Source organism: Corvus hawaiiensis, chromosome 5 (assembly GCF_020740725.1).
Source record: "Corvus hawaiiensis isolate bCorHaw1 chromosome 5, bCorHaw1.pri.cur, whole genome shotgun sequence".
NCBI classification, from domain to species: Eukaryota; Metazoa; Chordata; class Aves; order Passeriformes; family Corvidae; genus Corvus; species Corvus hawaiiensis.
The window spans coordinates 47,459,863-47,481,875 of NC_063217.1; the positions used below are offsets into that span (position 1 = coordinate 47,459,863).

General features: G+C 50.9%; 2 protein-coding genes across 9 annotated transcripts; one reads left to right on the top strand and one right to left on the bottom strand.

The window, feature by feature from the left end:
• The first annotated feature begins 24 nt into the window (after positions 1-24).
• Positions 25-10,838, top strand: THEGL (theg spermatid protein like). 6 transcript variants are annotated; one of them, XM_048303056.1, is made up of 9 exons: positions 25-61; positions 745-793; positions 2,902-2,952; positions 3,962-4,084; positions 5,666-5,779; positions 6,076-6,196; positions 7,272-7,403; positions 7,923-8,095; positions 8,677-10,838. In XM_048303056.1, exons 1-9 carry the CDS (start codon positions 37-39, stop codon positions 8,789-8,791), a joined length of 903 nt encoding a protein of 300 aa, XP_048159013.1. In that variant the 5' UTR covers positions 25-36; the 3' UTR covers positions 8,792-10,838. The 6 variants fall into 6 exon arrangements, with proteins under 6 accessions (XP_048159013.1, XP_048159017.1, XP_048159014.1 ...); XM_048303060.1 differs by lacking the exon at positions 3,962-4,084; XM_048303057.1 differs by lacking the exons at positions 25-61; positions 745-793 and adding an exon at positions 800-2,705.
• On the bottom strand, positions 10,596-18,143 carry HOPX (HOP homeobox). Of its 3 annotated transcripts, none has more exons than XM_048303063.1 (3): positions 17,940-18,143; positions 13,330-13,505; positions 10,596-11,023 (listed from the first exon to the last, which is right to left on the bottom strand). In XM_048303063.1, the coding sequence occupies exons 2-3, from the start codon at positions 13,471-13,473 to the stop codon at positions 10,946-10,948; spliced, it is 222 nt and encodes a 73-aa protein (XP_048159020.1). In that variant the 5' UTR covers positions 13,474-13,505; positions 17,940-18,143; the 3' UTR covers positions 10,596-10,945. The 3 variants fall into 3 exon arrangements, with proteins under 3 accessions (XP_048159020.1, XP_048159018.1, XP_048159019.1); XM_048303061.1 differs by lacking the exon at positions 17,940-18,143 and adding an exon at positions 13,771-13,871; XM_048303062.1 differs by lacking the exon at positions 17,940-18,143 and adding an exon at positions 13,669-13,767.
• Positions 18,144-22,013: the final 3,870 nt, after the last annotated feature.

Genomic DNA, 22,013 nt, shown 5'->3' on the forward strand with positions numbered 1-22,013 from the left:
GGCGGGCGGAGCCGTTGGGCGGGGCCGGGCCGGGCCATGGCGGCGGCCGGGGACATCTACGGTGCGTGGGGCCGGGGCGGCCGGGGCCCAGCGGCGCCGGGGCCCACGGGGGGGAGTGGCTCCTCCGCCGAGCCCCGGCCCCGCACCCGGCCGCGGTGGGCTCTGGCAGGGAGGGCTCCCGGGCACGGTGGGCTGGCTGGCGCCGGCAGGCCTCGGGCACCGCGGCGGGGAGTGCGGGATGCCGGCCCCGTTTTCGTGGCCATCGCTGCCATGGCACCTGGCTGCACGTGTCGCTGGTTTTCCTGTCATCCCGTGTCTCCCACCCCCGCCTTAAAACACGGCAGGTTGTTTTGTGCTGGCGCCGAGTCCCAGTTTAACACGGTTGCTATTCCCCGAGGCTCTGAAAACCTCCCCTGGAAGCTGCTGAAGGCGGTCGTATGGGGTGGCTACACTGAGTCGGGTGGGAGCCCGCAGGCTGGTGACCACTGGTGTTTGTGCCAGGAGGAGGCTGTAGTGCTGGGGCTGCTCTATCCTGAAGCCTTGGGGGCTGCCAGCATCCCCCCGTGAGGAGCAACCACTGGAGAGGAAGGTAGCAGGGAAAAAGAATGCAGACATCTGCTGAGCAACTATCCTAAGGAGATGCACAAACTTCATCTGCCATATGATTATTGCACACTAAAGAGCAGGCAGCCCAGGCTCTGGGTGCTACCAAGCTTTTAAATTCACCTGTTCTTGTTTTTGCAGTTTCATCTTATACATCTTCTTACACATGTGTACACCGCCCACGCAGCAGGTAAGAAGCCCTCTCAGCCTCCTGGCTGGGTGTTCAGGCCATGCTCCATGTCTCTTGAGAGGGCTCAGTCAGGGATTTACACCAAGCAGTGAGTCCGTATATTGGATGATACTGTGATAAATACTTGAGAGGAAATGATGCCCAGTTTTGCCCTTACCTCAGCTTCTAACAAACATCCTGCCTCTTCAAAACGGAAGCTGTGACTGCTTTACAAGGAACTGATCTCAAAAGGAGTTGATCCCCCTTAAGCAATGAGTCTGTGAATGCTCAGACAGTGGAGGGGAGGTGTTTCTATGTCTGGCTGAAGCAAGGCCTCATTTTCCTTGCTGGGAAGCACGAGCAGGTCCAAACAATAAAGGCTCCACCAGGGCTGTCTTGTCAGTGAGGTGGTTTAACTCCTTCAAGTTGCAGAGCTGCTGTGGGTGCATCCTGTGTGAGGATATCTGTCTATCTATCATCTATCTATCTATCTATCTTTTTGCTGTGATAAAACTAATTTTTTGTAATTGGCAAAAAAACCCAAAGATTGTCAAGTGAGTTGAGAGACGTGATCTGAGTGTACGTGGGACTCTTTCCTTGGCCGGATCATGGTGCAAGCTTTGCACAGCAGTGTGGGGCACTAGGGCCATGTGCACGTTGTGCTAGATTTGGCTGTGGCTGTGCGCTGGGCCTGTGCCAGCGGTTGAGGAAAAGCAATGGGCCTGCTTGCAGAGATAGAGCCAGCTCTGCAATAAAGCTAGGCTGGGGGGGACCTCTGTGTGCTAATCCTTCACCCCCTTGCACCTTTGCAAGGAAAACCCTCTGGGGAGCCGCTTGGGAATAAAGAACTGAAACTGGGTTTTGGCTCCTGAAATGACATCTGCCTTCCTGACCGTGTCCTGTCTTGAACTAGTGGCAGGGGGCCAAAGTCCTACAGGCAGTTGCCTCTCTGGGATCTCAGCAGGAGCCGTGTTTGCAGCACTGTGGCCCAAGTGAGGCAGGACAGGCATCTCACAGGGAGCGTGCAGTGAAGGTGCTGTAACAGCAGCCTGCCATTTCAGGGATCTCTGTGGTGCTGGGTGCTCTGACAAGCATTTGCCAGGGCTTGGCATCTTACTAGCAGTATTAGCCCCATCAGAGAAACCACAGGTGTGTCCCCAAAGCACAGATTGTTTTCTGTTGGCAAGTATCACTCTCTGCTGGTGTCCTTGCTCTTCTCTAGGGCTATGCTAGGCATCTTTGCCAGATGATACAGAGCAGGGAAGCAATGCCCCAGGCTTCCACCTTCTCTGCTTTTTCCATGGTGGGGCACTTCCATAGGTGCCTGCACAGTGTGGTTGTTCACCAGCTGGCTGTGGGTAGTCACCTGTTGCCGCAGTGGGTGGGTATGGGCTTGGTCTGTGACATTGAGGAGTTGTGTAATACACTTGTGGCACTGGATCATCTTGTTCTTCTTTCTGTACCGAGGCTCTTAAATTTCAAGCACTTCCCAGTCACTAGGATTTCAGGCCTCAGCAGTGATAGCTGATCTTCCTGAAAGGTTTTGGTCTGTTGTATATTCAGGAAAAACATTTCCAGAGCTGCTCCTAGGGCACAGACCGTGTATGTTCCTGTGTCTCTGTAGCATCTAGGACCTCTGTGCTAAATGGAGTAAAATAAAATGTGCTCCTAAAGCCATGTGGGAACACAGTGCTGTCTCCATGGTGCCTTTTAGTAAACCACAAAGGTGGTGCTAACAGGTGTTTCTTCATCTGGGCTCCCATAGGCTGGGAGAGCATCCCTCTCATACCTGCAGAGATTTCATGGTATGTTATTGACCAGAAAAGTTCCTTCCCGCTCCCCTAGCCATTTCCCAGAGGGACCTTTCAGTGGAGGCAGAATTGCAAATTTGTGTCTCTGCAGTCCAAGAGAAAACACAAAAAATCATGGGCTGGTGAGTTTGCCAGATGAAATGGATGGAAAGTACTTGAAGAGAGAGGTCCTTAAACACACTCTCTCAAGGGAATGGAGGCAAAAGCACAGGGGCTTGAGAGTGTTTATATGGCTTTGAGTACAGCAGTAGCTTCTTCACGCTTTGTTGGTTTAAGTTATGATGATGGCATGTTTGTCCTTTTCTGCAATTTTGACAGGATACATGTACTTGCAGAACCCAAGCAACGATTTTGTGACAGCAGTCCCAGGTAAGTAGGTGCTCAAACAGTGCTTGCTCGAGGGCTGGGGACTGACAGGGCTCAACCAGAGCAGACCCTTGGCCATTGTCTTGCTACTGCTTTCCCCGCTGTCTCCAGAAAAGCAGACTGAGATGTTCCAGACTTTAAGGGCTCCCTCCAATTTTCTCTTTCAAGTTTTCAATCAAAAAACTGGGCTTGACTCAAGCCTTGCCTTTGTTGCCCCATCTGATCTGAGCTGCCCAACTGAGATATTGTGGGGTAGGATGGTGTGTGTGGTGCAAGGTGACCAGACTCACGGGAGCCACAGGCTGCTCTGTCCTGGAGGATACAGTCCAGCTTTAGGAACAGAGCTGCTGTCTGCATGATGTGATCAAACTACAGCTTGACAAGCCAGGGCAACAGTATCTTGATAACATCTCTTCTCCGTTACCTGTGTGGGTCTCGAAAAAGGCTCCACAAACCCATTGCCCTGCTGTTCCCTGTCCTGACTACCCTGGTACCCTCTCCCACCATGGCCTCTCACTGAGGGATGAGCAACTCCAAATTTGCCCTGGGCACAGGAGAGTAACCACTAACCTGCTGTAAAACCTCACCCACTTTCCACGGCACACCCTGACTGTAACATTATTACTATTTTTACTGTCATACCTGTGGTATAGTTAGGTGGTAATAGTGAGGCAAAAGAAATGCAATGATGAAACTCCCCCAGGGGTTTCAGAGAAGTAATGAAATGACCCTTTCTGCACATCCACTGGTAACTAAAACCAGACCTATCACTTTAAAACTCTTTTGTTTTTTAGTTGACAACAACCAGCAGGAGAGTGTTGGGAAATTCAGTGCCACAGAAGGTGAATGCGCAGGGGGTGGTAGTGGCATTTTGCAGGTGTGGGGAGCCATAGGGCGTGTGTATGTGTGTGTGTTCCATCCTAGGCAGGGAAGGATAGCCCCAGCAAACACATTTCATGTTTCATAACTTGTGCATGTTACTAAAATTTCACAATCTTGCTGTTCTTGCTAGGCTTGTGTGGGGAACCCAGCAGATGATATGGACCCCCTCGTGGGGTGCTATGACAGCTCGACCATCTGCAAGAATATTGTCACTGTCCAAGCCCAAGAAAGATTATAGCGAGTACCAGTGCAGGTCAGTGACGTGGTAGCACATCCTGGGGAAGGAGGCAGCTCAGAGCATGTTCTCTAGGGGGGGCATACTGGCTCCCAGGGAAAGGGGAGATGCGATGTCCTCTCCTGAAAAGGCTGCCCCACAGGTAGCTCCATGGCACTGAAACTCACCAGGCTGTTTTGTGCTTGGAACAGGGGCTGGCTGAAGCAGGGAAGAAAGTGCTATGGGAGCATAGTCACCCTGAGTACTTGACTTCCAAAATGGGGAGGAACTGGCGAGTGCTAAATTTTGGTGCCCTTTTATTTCCTCATACCCACTTCTCAGCTGTGAGAAGGACTTCTGCAACACATAGTTGCTGGTCTGATTAGAGCTCTGGGTTCCCATCAGCTGCCATAGGAGCTTGTCTTGATCTCAGTCTCCAAGCACAAGGGAGCATGTTCCTCTGCTGTAACAAAAATACCCATCCAACAGCTCTGCTTTGGTTTGAAGTAGACATCATGTGCATGCATGCATTCCTCGATGGAATGTGTGTGTTGCACCTGCGAGTAGAGAGGAACTGTCCCTAGAATGTTCCCTGTCCTATTGGGGCTGATGCAGCCCAGACAGGCATCTGGACACAGTTAATGATCCCCTGCATCCTCTTGGAGTCTGACCTAAATCTTTAAGATAAGGTTAAGAACAGAGAAGTCTTGCAGTGTTCTGCTGCTGGAAGGAATCCAGGTCTCTTGCCTTGAGTTAAACCTCTGCTGTCACTGCATGGTGAAAAACTAGACCATGCTTTGTAATTGGAATGAAAAATTATGTAAAAAGTATAAATCACAGTGGTGCTAGATGATGCTGCATTACTTGAAGCAAGTCATCTGTAGCTCTGTTGGAGGAGATGAAGCTCTTGTGGAGTCAGGATGGTGGTTGCTCGTCTGTAAGAAGTCCTAGCAATGAGGATGGAGATGGAACTGTGTTGCACTCCTGGCTTTCCTCTGCCTGGAAGGATGTCAAGACATGCATGTCTGTAGTTTTATCCCCTCTGCCAATGTCATCAGTGATGGGCTCTCATCCCTCTGAGAGCTTCTTCCTCTTGCTAAAGGTGTCTATATGACAGCCCTTCCTGCCTTTCTGCTTACCTCTGCTTGCTTCTTCCCTGGTGATGACAGGCATAGTCCAGCAGTTAAGCTTGATTGAAAGCTGGATGAACAAGGCACTAGGGGAGATACCATGATGAAAGGAGCTACAAGGGCACAAGGTGCTGTCAAGCCATTGTAACAAAGAGGTTTCTGAATTGGCAGAGCTGACCAACATAAATGCTGCTGGCTGTTGTGGGGCAGCTTCTTTAAATGGTCCAGGAAAAGCCTAGACTTTAAATGCACTGAGGGTGCTTAAAAGAGGACTCTTCAGATGCAAACAGCATTTAAAGTGAGGAAATCTCAGGTATAAATGCCTATTTGTTCATGGCTTTTCCATGTGCACCAGGGCCAGCTTTTGTACATGCAGCAGGCATAGATGTTTAACCAGACTTAGGTTACCATCTGCTAGGATCATGTTCTCTGTCAGTTGCCTTTTGCTGACTCTTTCGTTCTGTTCCTCAAAATCCTTCCTTCTGTACAGATGCAGACCAGTGATCGGTGGGCGTCCCCCGCTAGCGAAGTTTGGCTACCCTTCTGAACGGCTGCTGAGGTTGGCTGAACCTAAAAAATACCTCCCTGCTTACCTGGAACAAAGGTGAGAGGCTAGAAAGCCTATAGGGTGCTATAGGTAGGGCCTCGGGCCTTGTAGCATCAGTGCGTCTTCAAAGTAATAAATGCAGGAACAGAGGATGGGTAAACAGAGGGCAAAATGCAGAGCAGAGTCTCTGCTGGGATTAGAACTTCTGGATTCTCTCATGGGATGAGTTCTGCACTGAAATGGCCACAAGACAAAACTGCCTTCTACTGCAGCAAATGTGAGGCTTAGACACACCAGCTGCAGGCGGAGTGGGGAATATCTGTGAGTGGCATGCCGTGACTCTCTGCTTCCAGAGCCCGTGAGTCCCCCGAGTGGCCCGTGTCCCCGGCTGCACGGAACTATAATGCCTCCCAGCGGATCCTGGAGCTTGCCCGGCCAAAGCCGCTGCACCCAGACTTCCTGCCGGCCAGAGAGGTGAGGAGGAGGTTGAGTGAGATTTGGAGGGTGCAGGGATGCAGCAAACTGTCCTGAGATTTTAGATGCAGTATGCCACCCCTGGATATGCCACCTCTGGATGTGCCCAGTGTGTGCTCTGGAGGGGAGAAGCTGTCTGGTTCTGCTGGGGTTTATGACACTGAGAGAAAGTGCGTTTTCAGAGAAGAATGTTGTCTTTGCAAATCTCCTGCTGGGAGACAAAAAACAGGCAGGTTGGAGCAGCCTAGTATAGCAGGAGAGCCAAGGGAGGCATCTGGGCTGCATCCTCTGATAAAGCAGCCTGGGAAAGTGGAGAGACCTGTTGGAAATGGCGTGTTTAGCTCTTAGGGAGTAGTCATGTTTGTAGCTGGGCAGCTGTGCTCCTGTCTGAGTACACAGGGGGCATGAGATTGCAATCCCTGTGTATATTTTAACTACAATTTACTAGAAGCCTAATTTAGAGACATATTTCTGAGCTTGTTCCTTTTAGGTGGGTCATTGCTTTGGCAGGGGTGAAAGGGATTGGAGCAATCTCAGATTACACTCATTTCCATGGCAAAGGCTAGGTTTTCTGCATGCAACCTCTGGGGCTGGGAAATGGGAGGCTGGGCTGGAGCAGGACTGGGCAACAGTAACCCTGTGAAAAATAGGGGAAGAAGTCCCCTGCTGGAGAAGTAATCATTTTTTTCTGTAGGAATGCAGTTAACTGTACCAGCAAATTTACCCTGAAATCTGAGTGTCTCTCCTTAGCAGGGAAGTCACTTGATTCAGACAGGAAGATGAATATTAAAAACATGGAAGAAATTCCTCTGCACTTTTACCTGGCTACACAGGGTCTCATTACAGGCACTCCCCTCCTGGCTCTGAGTGGGCAACAGCTGGGGAATCCCTGTAGCACCAAAATTACCGAATAGTTCAGGTGAAAGAAAAATAATAGCTTCTGAAAAAGTAAGTGACCATGTCTGCAGATGAAGGGTGCTGGGCTGCTCATCCTTGTGGAGAGGGAGCGTGTCCCTATGGGCTGCTGTATAAGCTCTGTGTCTGCACATCCCTCCCCCATTCTGGACCCATGCAGGTGCCAACAGAGGTTTCCAAGTTTGCGACCTCGGCCAGTGCATCAGCGCGGATCCAGCAACTGGCAGAGCCCTTGATTAGGGAGATGACGTGCTGCTCTAGGCACACCCATCCTGGTCCTGCCATCTCTGCGGTAAGGCAGCATCACCCAGGACCCTACATGGATGGGACTCTTGGCAGAGGAGAGGGCATGGGAGCTCAGTCACTTGTGGCTCTCTTCATCCAGCCCTCATGCTTCTCTCCATGAGGCTGGCACAGCTGCTTCCTGAGCTGGAAAGCAGGGCTTGTGCTCCATTCAGTGCATGAACTGACTCCCAGCACAAATCCCCAGAGAATGGTGGAGCTGTGCCTAGCCTGCATTTGTGGGGATGGGGAGAGGTGGACAAGTGCCTAACTGGGATCTCTGGTGCTGGGCGTGGGTTGGGCAAAGGGCTGTGGGTAATAGGAGGCTGGAGGGCAGGTTGTGGGACTGGCCAGGCAGTGATTTCTCCTTCTACGGTTTGTCTGGTGCCAAACACAGCTGAGGACAGGATCGTGTCCCATCTGCATGTGGTCAGTGGCTGTGAACCTGGTTACACTGAGTTAGTTGCAGGCTGAGCACCCCTAAATGCCAGAAGCACCTCTAAGGACCTTCTTCCCCATTCTTTCACAGGTTTCCAGGTCTCAGAAGGTAATTGTGAGCCCTCGGACCATTGAGCTGTCGAGGCCAAAACAACTCCACGCAGACTATGCACACCCGCGGGATCCTGAGTGGCCCGTGACAGAGGCTGCCAAGCGCGCAGTGGCTACACCAAGGGTTCTGGAGCTGGCCCAGCCTAGCGCAAGGTAGGTACTGCTTCCCTGTCACGGGGAAATGATCAGCTGCCAGCCCATTTTGTGTGGCTCGTGGCAGCTAGTTCATTTGTGTTTGGCCAGAGAGATTAGGCCAAGATTAGGAAGTGCTCTGCCAACATGCATGGATTTTACATGTCTGGATGTGTTAATGCTACATGGATTGCAGTTTAAAAAGCCCTTTTGAGGTGGAAGGAGAGTCAAAAGAGAAGAAGCAGGAACTTTCTAATTCCAGCAGGAATTACTATTTGGGACTTCTTATTAATTGCAGTTATAAAAATCAACCAGCTGACAAAGGGCAGAGTGTACGATATTCATGTTGCCCAGCACGTTGCAGCTGACCTCAGCCCAGTCTGCAGGATGTGCTGGGGAGGATTCACAGAGGGTGAGGGAATGCCTGGCTGTAGCAGCTGTGAGAGATGTCCCTCTCCTGACAACAACAGTGGAGGTGTGATGCCTTTTGTCCTCCCTTGTCAGGGAAGGGCAGGCATAGGTGAAGGTGTGGGAGCTGGCAGGCAGCTGACAGCTGGCCTTGCTCCAGTCAGGATTGACCATCCCTACCCTCTCTCCTCCAGACCTCGTGTGGGCTTGACTGCATACAACCCAGATGCATTCAGAGTGAAGGAGGCTGCTTTGAAGGCAGCTTGTTCTCAGCGGCTCCAAGAACTAGCTCAACCAATTCTGCGCTAAGCTCCCTCAGAAATGCTCCTGCCAGCTGCCCACATCACCCCTTGAACATCACTCTCTCTGTGCAATGGCTGGAAAATCTACTTGAACAGAGCACAGAGGCAGCACTCAGCAGTAACACTTTCTGGGAATTCAAATAAAATCATCATTCCTTAAGATTAGTCTTCAGGGAAAATTAACAGAATTTGACCAAATGTGGGAAGATTCTCTCCCTAGGATGGGTTATGTCTGAAGTTTCTCTCTTGATTGTTTTGCTGTAATAGTTTAAGATGTAACAAAACAACTGCTGGGGGAAGGAACTGTCCTTTCATGCAGGGAAGTGTGGCAAACCAAACCCAAGAGCATGCAGTAAGCTGATGCAACACAACTCCTGAATTTGGGTTCAAAAATTTTTGCTGAAGTTTAAACATCTCCTGACACCCAGACGTTTTGTGCTTGTGACAGAAGTAGATATACAAAAGGCTACAATGTATGTTGAATTGGCTTGGATTTGGGGCCTGTTTTCTCAAATGCCTGGAGAACAGGCAGACCCAGTTACACAGCTGGGTTAAATCTGTGTGGTTCAGATACTCAGTTGTGTGACCCCAGACAAAATAAGAGAGTTCTGCATTGGGATTTTTGGAGCCTAACTCAAAAAAGCAGATTTCCCCTCAGAGTAAGAGAGAAGGCACATTGCAAGGGCTAAGCAGAAAACAGGTATTGATGCCAGAGTCTGCAGAACAAATTCTGAGCTCCAGCTGGGTCTGTGGGTGAGTCACTTTGGCAGCTGGATTGCAAGGGAACAACACAGCCTGTGTGGGGCATGGCATAAGGGAGAATGCTTTTATCTGTTTCCTACAAGGTCGGTGTGTTTTGCACTGGCTGCCCAACCACTGGCGACAGGCTGGAGATACTGAGGCAAGAGAGATGCTCACCAGGAAGAGAAAAAAGCCACAAATGAAAGCATATGGCAGTTTCAGAGCCAATGTATTTTAATCTTCCCTGTGTTAAGATGGTTCTCCTTCCAAAGGAGTAGAGGGCAGGTGACCACAAACCAGAAGGGGATTAATCAGAGGATCCATTAATTGATTCAATAATCCACTAAGCAGAGGACTTTTGAAGGCTTTTGAACAAGGTAAGGTCACTGGGCAATGGTGCTGGTTATTTTTAGAGCAGGCATTGCCCTATGCCAGGATGGATGAGAGTTTGGACTTTGTGCAAGAGGCCCAGTGCAACTGCATTCCTCAGGCTTGAGAATGGCCAGGAGGAGACTGGGGTCTTCCCCTAAAGCCCCTACCCTGTGGGGGAACCCCAGCACCACCAGCCTCTGCCACCCTGGCAGTTAGGGTATGTGTGGGGCTGTGTGGGCTGCCATGCATGGACCCACAGGTGCCTTAGGAGATGAGGCTGCCCATGGCTGTCCCTGTGGCAAGAGGGGAAACCCACAGTGCCCACTGAGGCTGCCTGGGAGAAATGCTGCCCTTCCAGAGGAAGGAGTCCGCCTCCTGTCGTGGGGGCAGGGAGCACGAGCAGGGACAACACAGCTCCTCTCATCAAAAAACTTATTATTGCACTGGGAAAAATCCCAAAACAAGCCACGAGTTCTTTCCTCTTTAGTGACCTTTAACAGAAAGGTAAAAAAAGGCATTCAAGGGGTGCTTCGCTTGGTCTGATTATGGTCTAGGCACTTGGTTTGCCAGTATCCAGAGCTGATTCAGGCATGTTGAGCCAAACCAGGTCACCTGAACAACATACCTGGTTTTCCAGATGTCCTACTCTCTGGATGATCTGTACCTTAAAGCTAGCACACATACTTTGCTTCTGAGGATTGTAAGGAAAAGGAATCTTTATTTCTTCCTTCTATATTTGAACATACATCATGGCAAATTTCCTGCAAGCCTGGGACAAGGGCATGAAATTGCATTTTCCTGTGCAGCTGCTGTTAATGGGTTGGAATCACTAGACAGGTTATCAGCCATCAAAAGTTGTATACACACATGTATATACATATATATAAAATGGGATTTTTTCTGGTTATGTACATGTTAAATAAAACTTATGTTAAATAGCAGAGTATTTGTATCGCAAAACCTATTGCAACAGAAGAACCCCAAGGAAACCCACTCTGAAGAGCTTCACCATCATTTGTAAGAGGCAAGGGGATTGGAGCAGCATCCTCTAGTCCCTGACAGACCCGCTTTCTGAGGGCAGCCCTTCAGACTTCCTCCACTCTGCCAGGCGCTGCTTGAACCATTTCTGGAGAGAAAGAACAAAACAGAGGTTGAGTGCACTGGGCTGAGTGAAGCCTCCGAATAACTTTGCTCAAGGTGCAGATGTGGTCAGCACGTGGGACCACGTGAGGGGAACTCCTGGTGCTGCTGCCTTGTAGCAAGGTGCTGTTCCCGGCCAGTACAGGCAGCAGGACAGCCGCTCCTGACCGAACGGTCTTTTAACCTATGTCTGCACCTCTTTCCAATTCATTTCTCTTGCTCACTTCAGACCTTGACAAGCATGGGTAAGTCCTTATTGCTGTGAGTCCAGGTTTTTCTTGCAAACAGAGTAACAGACTGGCTAAGGAGCTGGATGGTGTCTGTTTAAATGACTGGAGCAGTGAAACAATCACTTGCCGGTCCAAAACTGACAGGAATCAAAAGCTCACCTGTTTCAGAAAGCATGAGAGGTGGCACTCAACAAATTTAAGAACAAATATATTTTTTAAATTGTTTAAAAATTGTCTTGGTCTTCAGGCAATATGCATGTCTATGTTAGGAGTAACTTAGCACTATGTCTGTAGTAACTTAGCATCTGCAAGCCCATTCCAAGAGCTGCTGATTCCACTTCAACACAGACAAAATTAAAAATAGATAAAATGTATCTGGTTAAAGCTACACTACCTAAGAAGAAAAGTAAGAAAAGAGATATAAGTCATGTGCCGGAAGCACAGCTTAGCCTTTTGTTTGGCAATGTGCCTGTGATTCCTTTTGTTGCAGCTCATTTTGTTGCTATATTTGTTCATGGCTATTTTTGAAGCTATTATGGTCCGTAATGATACAACCTCGGTGCTCTCTACAAGTGTCTCTCGCACTCACACTGCCTTTGACCACATCCAGTCAGAAGACTGACAGCCTAGCCTCCTCCCAAAAATTTCACTTTCTGTCCTAAACCACCATCTCCTCTTTGCATCTCATTGTTACTTAATTTTTTATTAAAATGGCTACTATTTCTAGACGATAAAGCTCTCCAGATGTCAGGAGCAATGACTCCCTGTGTTCTATGCAATGCAGGCACTTTGCAGCTCACCACCCCAGTCTTGATCCTGTCCCTAACATGACCTTCATCTTCAGATCTCTCGGAGCACTCTAGACTAGTGGAAAAAGATGGCTATCAGGGAAGATTTTAAGACATCTAAAGAGGTGCCTTGGGTGTATATGGCCTGTGTTTACAACTTGCTGTAGGAAAAAAAAAAGGAACAGTGCCATTTCTATGGAGAAGAAGGTATTTTAGGGGTACTGCCTCCTTGCTGCCTCAAACAAGCAGTGATTGATACCTGCCTGTCACTAAAGCACAATCCACGCCAGCCGAGGACTATCAGTGCAATGGATGCTGTCCCAGCATCTTTCCCTGGGACAGGCTAAATGCTGACATTGCCTGCTCGGCTTTTATATCCCTTTGGCTTTGCTGAGGGAGAGCCAGGCTTGGCAGCTCTCTGCAAACTGCTGTTAACTTTTCCAGTGGGTTGGATTTCTTTTCTATACCCATAAATGCTATGGGTCTAGTAGACACCTGCGTCACAGTGAGCTGCACTGCCACCTGAAGGAACTGGGAAGAAGCCGTTTGCTTCTGAAGCCCATGGTAGCCTGCAGGTAGCCAGGTGGAGCACAGGGCTTGGTGGAATTCCCAGACAGGGGCAGCCTGTCCCTGTGGAGGGGTATTTGGAGGCTTCTATGTCTCCTGGAGAGGCTGACAGACTTGCCTGACATCTGGGCTTAGGGACGCTGAGGCGGAGGGTGCAGAGCCTGAGCATGTCCCACATCACATCCTGCAGGAGTTGCATCTATCCTCTGTCTGTTTTAAAATGACAGTATTTTCTTCAGACCTTAAAGCCAGCAGTAGTTTGTGCATCCAGGACTATCAGAAATGGTTTGGAAGAGCAGCATGCACGGGCTGTACATTCAGGAGCAGAAACACGTGGGTTGCAGGAAGGATGTGGGGTACAGGGAGGTGCTGTGTTGCATTAGAGCTCTGTGGGTGCAGTGTGGAGTTAGGGGTGTGCTGGGGTTTGCAGAGGTGCAGAAGAGACTTGTAGGCGCAGTGAGGAGTACGCAGGATGCACAGTGATCCAGGGAGTGCAGGCAGGGAGCACATGGGGCACAGAGGAGTGCAGGCAGTGTGGGGGCATCATGAGAGGGGCAGGGACTGCTGTAGGAAGCCTGTGCAGGGGACAGACGGGTGCAGGTGTATGATAGAGAGACCAGGACAGGAGAGGCAGGAGATGTGGGGCACAGAGGCATGCAGGGGGAGTGGGGCTGGTGCCAGGGGAGGGATGAGGGACATACACTCACCAGAGTCTGCTCCTCAGAGAGCCCGGTCTCCGCCGCGATGAGGCACAGCGTGGTGGGGTCAGGATGCTTGTTCACCTTGCAGAAGTGGTACTCCAGGATCTCCAGCTGCTCCTCAGTGGGAATCACTGGCTTTTCCATGGCCATCTCCTCCTGGGGCAGGGCTATGGGGCCAGGCACTGCAGAGAGGGGCCGGTGTCATTGCTCAAGCTGGGAGTGGCCACCAGTGGGGCCACAGTTGCTGAGCCCCAGATTTGCAATCCATGTCCCCACCAGCCTCCCTCCCCCCCCTGCCGTGGCCTCTGGCTGCAGCAGGGCTCAACTCCCTTCCCAAAGACATGCCAGGGAACTCAGCTGGGAGCGCCAGCCCCCCAGCAACTCCTGTCTCAGTTTCCTCAGTGCAGAGACCACACGCCAGCAGTGCCCAGCGCTGAGCTGCCTCACCATCCTCAGCTGGCAGGAAGCTGCAGGCTGCTCAGCGCTCCCCTGTTGCTGTATTTATAGCCAGTGTGACTCCCATGGGAACGATTCCTGTTTACAGCCGTATTTAGGCCTGGGCGTCACTTAGGAGTGATGTCACAGAAATGGGCATGTTCAGGGGGTTAATTTAAAGATATTAGTTTAAAAAATTATTTGTCCTCTCGGTGAAGGGACAATATCTGGCATCTAGCCTAGTGGGTTGTTGGTTTTTTTGTCCCTATTTCCCAGTGATCAGGCAAGTTTGTGCAAAGGAATCACAAAACAGAGGATACAAGATCTTCTGGGAGCATGGTCTTTGACCCAGCAACCACTCTATTTCCCCTCCTGGTCAGTGTCCTGGTCCTTCTCTTAGCAGTGTGGCTGGCCATGAGACGGTAAGCTGCATTGTTTTAAGTAATATTTAATGTTACCACACATGGGCATAAACAGTTAGTCCTGTTGTTCCTGAGCATCACTGATTGGTTGGGTTTTGGTGTATAAGTGAGGGGTCAGTCCTCGACGACTGTACCCAGTGTATGTTAGTTGCTCAGGCACTTGCTGCCTCTGCCTGTGGTCAGTGCTAGGTGCTCCCAGCAATGGCAGCAGCAAGAAGCCCATGTTTTGCTTCAGAGTAACATTTGTCCCACTTGTGCTTTGCACAATCTCTGGAAGATTTGGCCCAAAAGCATAAGCAAAACAGGTGCATCTTGGGTATGTCCCACACCTCTCCTCTGCTGGGCTCCAAGTTTGTTTCCACGTGGCAGAGGGTCAAGCTTGCCAATTCAGTCAACTAAAACACGAGGCACTGTCCCCACACAGCATGCACACGTCCCTTGATGCTGAATCACTGTGGTGTTTCCGAAATCAGGCTGTGGGGTATTGGCAGGGGAGGAGCTGGTTGCAAAAATGTGGCCTTTCTTGATCTGCTCTCCTGCTGTCCCAGTTGCCCGGCCCATCTCTGTCAGGTTGGCTGGTTGGTGTTGCTGGCTCTCCAGTGCTGCCAGGAGCCCTTTGCCCACCTCGGGACTTCTGTGGGCCATCTGCTGCAGACCTGGCCTGCCTCCACATTGCAGTCCAGCTTCTCCTTCCCTTTGGCTCTGGGATATAACCCCGGAACATCCATCATGCTGCACTCCTACTGCATAGGTTTAAACCCAACTGCTTTCTTGGTTGACTGATAACCCACCTTAAGGTACGCTGGGGTATTGAGTGCCCCAGGGCTTTCACTTGCTGACAGAATTGCCAGGATGGAGGTAAGCTTCAAAACTGTCTTGCAGCTTGCAAAGAGCCAGGCTTAGCGAGAGGCTGGAGAGATCCTCCTCTTTGAACTTCACCTCATAAAGCAAAGATCCCCCTGAGTCTCCTCTGCAGAAAGTGCTTTGACTAATAAAAGAGTCCTCTGGCATTTGAGTAGGGGCTTATAAATAGACCAGGGCTGGTTGTGAAACAGCCCACTCTGCTTGAGTCACTTGGTAAATACTCACTGTAACTCAGTGGTTGTGTAACTCTGGAGCACCTCTGAGCGTGATGAAGTGCTGGTAGACACTATCATCCACCAACCCGGGATGGACTGGGGAAAGACCATCTTTAACCCCAGGTACTGCAAGCCAAGCTGGCCTTGTCTGCAGAGCGTTGCAGCTGCCTGGTTTTCCTGGGGTCAGCTCAGTTCAGAAGCATCCATATAGGAACGGGGCAGACATAATTCAGTTCCTCGTGCACGTGAGGTAGTAGAAGTCTGCTGAATGCTGCTCACCTACCTTAGGTGTTTGGAGACCTCTGGAAAAGATGCAGGGGTACAAGGAGGACCCCTGCAACTGAGGTGCTGCTCTCCAGCACTGTGGCTGCCAGGCTCTCCACGAGGTCACAATGCAAATGAGGCCAAGCTCAGGCCACAAGTCATGCCTCTCCTCCTCTATCAGCACACCACTGAGCCACCTGCCCTTCTCATAGAAAGCCCAGCCAAAAAAGGGCTCCTCATCACCTCCAGATCATGCATCTAGCCCAGGCCACCAGCAGGAACGTGACTTGGCAGTTCATAAATCATAGTTTGCAGCCTGCCGCATTAATGTACCTTGATGTGTGTGCATGGATTTGCATAGGGAACACAGGCTTCAGCTTTCATGTTTCACCTGCACAGCTATTTCTGCTTCTGATTATCTCTAGGTTCCTGAGGCATTTCCCCGCAGGACACAGTATCTTCTACCTGCTGGCAGCTCAGGGTGCCCCAACATGTGGGATGTGATGCCCGATGGCTTTTCTTTGTGTCCCCTCTACCCCTGCTCTGGAAGGAGAACAGTTTTTACCTCTCAAGGTTGCAAGATGGGTTTCAGGAAAAGGCAAAAACCCTGGGGCGCCTGGAGGGCTTTGCAGGTCTCCCCACATCACTCCACTAGGTCCTAGAGGCTTTCAGGAGCCATGTGGCCCCTGTGCAGCATATGGCCTCTAGCACTTGGCACATCCTAGGTGCTAAAAATTGGGGGAATATGACATGACTTGAGGGCACCAGGAATGCCTAAATGCCCTGACTGGCCCTACGGAGACCACTAGTCACCCGCCCACTACTTAAATGGAGCCTCATTTCAGCCTAGGCCTGCAGCCTGGCCTTCAGACTGTCCAGGATCTCTCCCCTGTACAGGAAAGGTGACTGTCTCACATTTCTTTAAGCCTGGTAGAAATATGGAGACTCACAGCTATTTGGCTTAGCTGCTGAAAATCACCACTTCTCACTGCTTTTTTCCTCTTAAATTTTTGACAGTGTTGAAAAAAAATTGCTTTTGCCGTGCAAGGAATGCTAGCCATTCAGAAAGGCTGTGGGGCTGCAGTTGTCATTCAGCTGGGGTTTACTCAGCTAGGCAGAAATGACAATGCCAGATGCACTGTCACAGTGAAACTACCACACCTGCTCTGTCCTATGTGTCAAGCTAAAGACCCCTGGGGAACTCACGCTTGGCTCTGACTATTTGCTTGGCTCTAACTATTTTGGTTTTAGGTGGAGCAATGTGAGAGCAGAAGCTTGCAAGTGGTTCAGCGGTTGCCTGGGCTGTGGGCAGCTCCAACCAGCATTGCTGTCTATGTGACAGCACCTGGTGCTCTTAGTGTGCCTGATAGGGCATTAAAATGCACCTCAGGGCCATTTTGGTGGGAGCAGACAAAAGGTAACGGCTGATGGACACAAGTTGCAGCAAGAGAAAGTCTTATTATAAATATATAGTACTGTGCCCATGTCCTGTGGTTGCACTCAGCCCCCCAGAGACATCCTGGGGGTTACTAGCAGGACACCTAGCTCCGGCCTGAAATGGGAGAGGACATCACTCTGTCTCCCAGCATGCTTGCCCAGCACTGCTAGTGCAGTCAGCATTTACTATCCTGGCAGAAGTCTGCCACTTTTCCAGAAAAGACATGATCTCTGTTTGCTCAGCTCTGCTTTTCTGAACAGTAGTCACAATAGCTGGCTGGCTGCGCAGCTTTCTAACGATTTACTGCACCCGAAGCCCCTAGAAATCTCTCTGAGCGGTAGCTCCTGCCAAGCTGATAGGGCCCCATAGCCTCTGCTGGGCTTCTTGACCCCTTTCCCAGTGTTCCCACTGTCAGGGCTGGGATGTGACTGGAGGCATCTGCATCTGGTTTTAGCTTGCAGCTATTTCCTGCCACTGCAGGGATCAAAATAGCAGTTCTCAATGCAAACGAGCCCTCTTACCCTCCCTTGCTCTGCTGCAGAGCCATGTCCTGTCCTGAGCTTTGCTCGGCCGCCTGCTGTGTAGTGCTGTGGATAACATCAGCCAGCATGGTGCACAGGATAAGGTGGGACAGAAGCTTTAAAAATAAACTGGGCCCTGCCATAAATAAGGAAAAAACACCTGTCACGCATCCTGTAAACTACCCGTCCAGTCTTTTAGAAGATAATATCGGATGGGAACAAAGCAAACAGGAGCGCAGCAGCTGCTGTAGCAGAGGCAGGACCCCGTGGTGGCCCCCGCCTGGGGTCTCTCCTGCCTGCGTGCCCTTCTGTCTGCCCCGGGCATGAGCCTTCCTGCCCTGCTGGGTGCAGCTCCGACCTCCTCAGCATCAGCATTAACAGGGCAGCTCCTCCCTCCATCCCCTCATGCCCAACTGCAAACCCACCCCAGCACCCCCAGCTCAAAGCCTGTCCTTACCTGGAGCTGGCAGGGCCCAGAAGTGTGTAAAACAAGAACCCCGCAGGTCCTTGGGTGACTGCTTAAATATCTGCGTGTGTGTGTGACAGGCGGGGACCTGAAAAACCTGCCGCAAATCACAGGAGCTGCCGGGATCCACAGCCACTCTCGGGGCTGGTAATTCAGGTTTGGCACCCGCTCCCCTTGGCAGGGCTCCGCGCGTGGCTGTGCGTGGCGGGCTCCCGGTGGCCCGGCAGCCGTCGGGGCGCGCCCCGCCGCGCTCGGGGCCCGGGGCCGCTTCCTGCGGGGCTACGGAAGGGTGCAGCGGGGTGCGGCGGAAAGCGCGCTTCTGCCAGCGGAGCTCCAGCCGAGCCCGCCTGTCCCTCCCGGCCGCGCTGCATCCCGCGCCCCCGCCGTAAGGAGCCCCGCTGCCGCCTTCGCTGATGGAGCCCGGCAGCGCTCGCTGCTGCGCACGGCTGGCTTCTCATCGCGCTGTAGTATCCTGCAAATGATGTGTCCAGGTTTAACATTCCTGAGCCTGCTGTCACTTTAGTCAGCCATGTGGTCCCGCCAGGCCGCGTGTAAGGGCAGGACTAGGTCCTGGATCTGTCCTGCTGCTGCAGTCTAAGTGCCCTCAGAGGCACAGCCTGGCTGGGGATGGGGAGGCAAGAAGGGCATCCTTTCTGCCAAAGACCTCTCCTCGATTAAAGTGCCCAGGAGCCTGCAGTTCCCAGTGGGGTGCTCTGGAAGCATTAGGTAGCAGCTTAAAAAGAGGCATCTTGTGGGGTGGGGTGCAGTGGGAGGGGCTGATTTTTCTCTCAGTTCATAGACAGCTGGAAGGGGATGCTGGAAAATCAGAGAGGCTGAAGAAAGGGCTCATGAAAAATTGACTATGGCTTGCAGTGGCTGAGATTATCTGCCAGAGCAAAACTCAAATTGGCACAGAATGCAAAAAGCTGTGGAGCTGACTGGAGCCAGAGGCAGGGAGCCCTGACCCTGGAGAGAAGTGGCTGCACAAACCCAGGCAGAGAACCTGCCATATGTTTAGCAGTGAGCCAAAACTGCCCTGAAGAGGTTTTGTAATGTTGGGGAAAACATGGGCCAAGGCAACGGGATTGCAAAGAGATCTGTGCCGAAGGACAGGCAGACCTGTGTCAATCTTCCTGGCAGGATGACATTGATCAAGCAAGATCCGGGAATGGCTTTACTGCCTGATAAACCAAATGGTGCTGTTCAGTGGCTGCCAGAGGAGGTTTTTGGGGGAAGACTTGATCCTGCATGCCTTGGGCAGGCACCTGGCCAAAGGAATATGCCCTGTTTATCACTGGTGCTAAGCAACAGGAGCATGGGTGGCAATTGGTGCAGATTGGACAATGTGTCCAGTGGGATGGCTCCAGTAGCTGTGGCTGGGGGCATCAGGGTGTATTCAAGGAGGCTGGAGCAGACCCCTACAGCAGGACTCAGCCGTGGATTTCAACCCCATTTTGGGAAAGTCCAGACAGAGGTCCTGAACTGCATACTGACATTTTCTTAGGGGAGCTCTCAGGGGTATTGCTGCTTATCTGCCGCTTGCTCTATGCTCTGCTCTGGCATCTGCTCTTGGCCAGCCTTGGTGACAGGACAGATGGGAAAATATTCTGGCCCAGAAAGATTTTCCTATGTTTGTATGCTGTCTTTTTTTTTTTTTTTTCTTCCATGCATGTGCCCCAAGCATTGCAAAATGTGAGTAACCTGGCCCTCAGGAACAGGATGGGCTCCTCTCTTCCCTTGTTTGTTACCGTCAACAGAGAGAAAGCCTTTAATGTGGAAAAACCCTTTTCTCTTAGCCTGTGAACCCAGCCCAGACTTGCACTGGGAGCACTGGCAGTGACGTGATTCAGGCTGAGACACCCCACTGAAATGGTTTCAGAGGTGCTAGGAGTCGTGCAGTGACAGTGTGAAAGTCATGTCACAAATCTGTTTACATCTGGCTGGCATGTGTTAATGCTTTTCTGACCTTTTTAAAAATCTTTTAGGCCCCATTTCTCCTCCTGGGAGAGGGTCGAAGTACTGCTGATCACCTGTATCACCTGATATGATGAGATCCTGTTCCCAGAGGATGTCCGTTGTCAGCAGAATTAGATTAAATAGAAACAAAATGCAGGGTGCATCCAGGCCCATCACAGAGACTTTTTTCCTGTTGAGAAGAAGTACAGATGTTGTGATGTGAATTTGACAATTTTGCGTAATACTGAAGCATTGCAGGGAGGAGTTGGCAGCTGCAGCCTGCATTCAGCACCCCACTCCTCTGGACCCCTCCTGCAGAGGCTTGAATATCATCCATATTGCTCCATGGCAAGATATTGGCTGAAGTGACTCTTGGGGGGGAGGTGGGGTGGGCATTGGACACACAGCTCATGCTCATCCTGGCCCAAATGTTGTCCCTTTAACGCTGCATGGAGAGAGCATGGAAGAAAAACATGGAAAGGAGAGGGGGGAAGCAACTTGTCAAGCCATCAGGATAGAATGGGATATAATTTAACTTTTCTGACTTGTTCATATTTCCTCCTTTTCATGTATGTGTCTCTTAAATTTTGCCATGTTTTCTTTCCTGAAAATAAGGCTTAGCACCAGCACCCCTTGTCTGGGGATTAAGCAGAGTTTTTTTTTTTTTTTCCTGAGTATGTGAATTAAAAAATATGTGCTTTCCAGACTCCACCCCAACCCAAGTGTCAGAGAGAGAGCAAAAGCTTCCTTTCTCCCTCTGAACACCCCAATGCAAAGGAAAACCTCAAAAGCCATCTTCTGTTTAGTTTTCCAGTTTGTTGGGTTATTTTTCCTAGTGTGCTGGGGTTTTCTGGCTGCTAATGCAAAAAAACGTGTGGCTGGAAAGAAGGCTTTACAGAATATTTTGGCTCCGATTCAGTTAGAGAAGAGTTTTCTAACCAGCCAGTACTGACTCACAGGAAAACTCTTGCAGCTAACCAGATGAGATTCTACCTCCATATCCCACTTGCCCCATAACAGCATAAGAGATTGGTTGTTCTTCAGGGTACAGCTAACAATTGCCTTTGTTGGACATCCCAACACACAGGAACTTGACTGAGTCATTGTTCTTTTGATCAGTTTTTTCCCTAGGAGAGCAGCAACACTGGTTGCAGCCCAAGAGCCAGCAGCACACAGTGCTTACCCAGACCATGCCCTGGGCAGGGGCAAGAGGAGGTGGGTCCTTGCTGCTGGAGCAGGGGTGTGCGCCTGGGCTCAGCAGTTGCCTTTTCTGCACTCTGCTTCATGCATTTTCCTCTGTTTTAAGTGGGCAGGGTTCAGCCTGTCTCTCCTCAGCAGTAGAACAGATCCAGGCCAGACAGATACTAATCAGATGTGACTTCCAATAAGATCCCTGCCTTTACTTTGTCCGTGGGATACAGTTCTGTGGATGGAAACTGCAGTGTTTTATTATTCCTCCAGTTGTTCCAATACTTCTCAGAGAGCAGTGTCATCTCATTGGTATTTCCATGTGCAATCTCTGCCTGGGGTACAGTCTTCCTCCCTACTCTCACTCTTACTAACCGGATTGTTTTGAAGTGACTAAACTGGGAGTTGATACGTGCAGTTCTTTGCCGGGAGGATTTCCAGCAGCGCTGCCGTAGCTTGTAGGCAGAACGTGCAGCAGCATGCAGAGACAGCCGGCAGGGCACACACGTGGGATGGGAGCTGCTGCCGTGCCCAGCCCAGGAAAACACGGGCTCCGGCACTGGTGAGAGGCAGGCAGGGAGGAGGACAGAGTAGACTTGCAGATCCATCTCTGCCCTGGCAGTGCCAGGGCTATGTGCAGGGGAGCGAGTGCCCTTCCACAGACTCGGATGGCTGTGCATTTTCTAGGGAGGCGGGAGGCTGGAGAATGTCTGTTGAAATCTGTTCTGTTTTGAATCTCTAGCCTGAAGCTGCCTGGTTTTGGAGGTTCTGACTGAGACACTTCAGTGATCAAATACTTCAAGCTCAGTGAAGGGACCTTATCCGTCTCCAGAGCAGGGATGAGCTCTGTCCAAACACTTGCCTGCCACCAACATGGCCCTCTCAGTTGCAGCAGGAATGCTATCCTGAAGACCTACTTGG

What these genes read in the sequence shown, in the direction of transcription:
- HOPX (XM_048303063.1), bottom strand. Translation starts at nt 13,473, where the DNA reads ATGGCCATGGAAAAGCCAGTGATTCCCACTGAGGAGCAGCTGGAGATC. An exon ending in TCTCTGAGGAGCAGACTCTG is followed by an intron (nt 11,024 to 13,329) that starts GTGAGTGTATGT and finishes CTTTCTCTCCAG; the next exon opens with AAATGGTTCAAGCAGCGCCT.
- THEGL (XM_048303055.1), top strand. Translation starts at nt 2,777, where the DNA reads ATGGAGGCAAAAGCACAGGGGCTTGAGAGTGTTTATATGGCTTTGAGT. An exon ending in TATAGCGAGTACCAGTGCAG is followed by an intron (nt 4,085 to 5,665) that starts GTCAGTGACGTG and finishes CCTTCTGTACAG; the next exon opens with ATGCAGACCAGTGATCGGTG. An exon ending in CTGGTCCTGCCATCTCTGCG is followed by an intron (nt 7,404 to 7,922) that starts GTAAGGCAGCAT and finishes ATTCTTTCACAG; the next exon opens with GTTTCCAGGTCTCAGAAGGT.